At 24.5% G+C, this 3,143-nt stretch overlaps 1 protein-coding gene across 2 annotated transcripts in view; it reads right to left on the reverse strand.

The window, feature by feature from the left end:
* The window catches only part of LOC102675342 (SPARC-related modular calcium-binding protein 1), a 41,407-nt gene extending 39,287 nt beyond the window's left edge, over positions 1-2,120 (reverse strand). For both annotated transcript variants that reach the window (XM_006624445.2, XM_006624444.2), the window contains exon 1: positions 1,845-2,120. In XM_006624445.2, coding sequence (XP_006624508.1) covers positions 1,845-2,021 — 177 coding nt within the window. In that variant the 5' untranslated portion in view covers positions 2,022-2,120. The remainder of the gene's footprint in view (positions 1-1,844) is intronic.
* Between the last annotated feature and the right edge of the window lie 1,023 nt (positions 2,121-3,143).

Consider the following 3,143-nt stretch of genomic DNA (forward strand, 5'->3'; position numbering starts at 1 on the left):
ATATATGCAAAACACACGTTTTATTTAAAAAATAAAAATGAAACTAATTCATATTAATCACAGAAAAATTATAATACAAATGAAAAACTAATAATTGAGTAATTCTAGAATAATTTAATAATTTTATATTAGTTTTTTTACGCACATTTACAAAAATATATTATTCGTTTATTTTGAACTCAGTTTATCACAGATCACTCAGAAATATCACATTGCTTATAAGGTAATCTAATAATTAATACTAATAATTAATAAGAATACATCATTTTTTATTTTATAATATTAAGAATGAATCAATGTAATATAATAATAATTTTGCATTAAATACAAAATATATTATAGTCTATATTTATATCAAAATTTAATTTTAACTCTGATTCTATTCTAAAATTATATCAATTTTAATTAATCATTTTAATCATTTTAATCATTTTAATTAAATTAATGATGAATCATATACATGCAATATGAACATTTTAGCGTAATAGTTTTAGATTCCAAATATATACCATGCATTGATAAAGAATATTATTATTTCGTGGAAAAAATTATCGTTTTAAAATCCTTCTTGGAATTATGAAAGAGAAAGAAAAAGAAAGTCACAGAGAGAAAGAATGAGTAAATGAGTAAGTGAATGTGCGTGAGTGCGTGTATATATGCAGTGTGTGCATGCGTGCGCGCGCAGTGAGTGAGTGAATGAACGAGTGAGTGAGAGTGTGTGCGTGCGTGTGTGTGTGCGCGCGCGTGTATGTGTGAGAGAGAGACAGAGAGAATTAGTATAATGCAATAAAATTTCGTAATAAGAAATCAAAATTATCTTTCCACTGAGTGTAAAAGCAGTAAGTTATCGGGTGCTCCACATAATTAAGTTAACAACGAATATAATACTGGTCGCAGTTTCTCGATTGATCATTAACACTAAAGAAGGAAAGAAATAGGGAGAGAGAGTGAAACAAAGATAGAAATACAGAAACAGAGTCAGAGACTTGATATCGCGTATTTATAATTAAATTAAAAAAAAATATTACGTTGTCGGATCTCTAATCGAGCGTCAGATATTACTGCTATTTACCTTTCTTCTTTGCTTGGGACAAACAAAAGACTATTTGTATCGCATGGCGGGATACTTAAAAAGCTCTAGAACGCTTGTACTCGCACATTGAATATTAATAATTTTTCTATCGAATTAAATTGTAAAAAAAAATTTCCTTTCATCGTTAAAAATATTATTTTCATCTATATTTCATAATTATCATCTGCCTTAATTATCAAAAAATTAACTATAATGAATGAATACTTTTTAACTATACAGTGAACAATTTAATCATCTCTACATAAATAATTACATCTGCATACTACATTATTTGAATTTAATAGAAGCATTAGTATATTAAAAATAAAAATATTGAAGTTCATTTAATTCAATACTTTATGAAATATAAAATAAATATAAAATAATATTTTAACATTGAATTGACTTTTTAATCAACTTAGTTAAACTTTTAATTTAATTTAACAAATTTAACGAATTTTTTATAAATTTTATAATATAGATTTATAAATTTAACAAAAATAAAATTTAATTTATTTTATAAAAAAATTTGCATAAAATTTTCAGAATTTCTGAAAAGTATTTTTCATTATCTTAAATAATATAATAAAAGAAATTATATTCGAGCAAAATAGATTTTAACTTCACTAATTCTTTTCTAAACATTAACTATTTCAAAAAAAAAAAAATAAATAAATAATAAAATCTAATCCAGATTATAATAAATACCAAGAATATTTTAGAATAAAAAATCCAAAAAAGTCTTTAAATAAAGAAATATCCAATTACTTACCTTAGCCATAGTGATGGTATTTATGGCGGCATTGAAATGAACGAAGACGAACAGAAGAATGGCAACGCGTATCATCGGAATCATCATCATCATATCCTCAGTTGGTGGTACGTCCTCGAGGGTCGAAGGACCAAAGCCACTAGTCTGATACGTAAGTAACACGCACGTCACATACATTCACTGTTCCTAGCACATGGTATCTTCTTTTTCATGATCTTTTTTTTTTTCTCTTCTTTTTTCTACTTGCGTTTTTTTTCTTCGAAGTGTTTTCACAATCTTGTTAGACTTTTTTATCACTTTCGTTTTTCGTAATTATATAGATCTTTGATTTTCTTTTAAAGAATGACAATGAGGGTAAATTGCATGCAAACACTTCCACAAAAGAACGCAAATATATGTCCAGCCGTGGCAACTGCCGTCGAGCAACTGGCACTTGCTCGTTTGCTGGAGCAGCCTGTCTCGGTAACTGATGGCAGACTCTCTGTTGCAGTTCTGTATGTTACGCTCCTCTTCATCACTATGGAATTTCGATGGTTAAAAAGTGACGAGGATTTCGTGCTCTTCATCGCTTCTTAAGGGAATTACAAGATCATTTTTTTCAATAATTATTTAATTTGTTTTAGCTATTCGGATACTTTTTTTATAATTTTATTTCTTGGTTCGGACATGAAAAGTTAAATTCTGTTAGAAAGATATATTATTCAAAAGATTATTTTAATAAGATTTATAGACATTATGAAAATCTGATATTTTTATAATGTATTATTAAAAGGAAAACATTTAGTAAAATGGCTTATTAAATTATGATCTGTTTTAAATAGTGTCATGCAAAATATTTTCTTTAAGAATTTAAATATTAAATAAAAATATATTTTAAAAAAATCTACTTATTTATTATATAATTATTTTATAGATTTAATTGGATTTTTAACAAACAAAAAATTAATTTACCAATTTTATTTTTTTGTTTTTTTTATTGGAAAAAAAATATTTATAAATGTTTATTTTTATCTTTTTCTTATCACATTTTAATCTCATCAGAAGTTTTTTTTATTGGTATTTATTTTATATTTCTCTTAATGCTGCTTCACTGTCTGACAGATAACAGTAAAAATAAACTAATTCTATTTTTAATGATGTATTGTTTATAATATAATTATATGTAAATAATTATGTATAAAAATCTTAATTATTACTTATTTATAAATTAAATATAATTATAACAACAACAATCGATTAATACAATTATAATAATAATTATAATCAATTATAATTTTTTGTAAAAACCCTTTATTAAAA

Source organism: Apis dorsata, unplaced genomic scaffold (genome assembly GCF_000469605.1).
Source record: "Apis dorsata unplaced genomic scaffold, Apis dorsata 1.3 scaffold_1058, whole genome shotgun sequence".
Classification (NCBI taxonomy): Eukaryota; Metazoa; Arthropoda; class Insecta; order Hymenoptera; family Apidae; genus Apis; species Apis dorsata.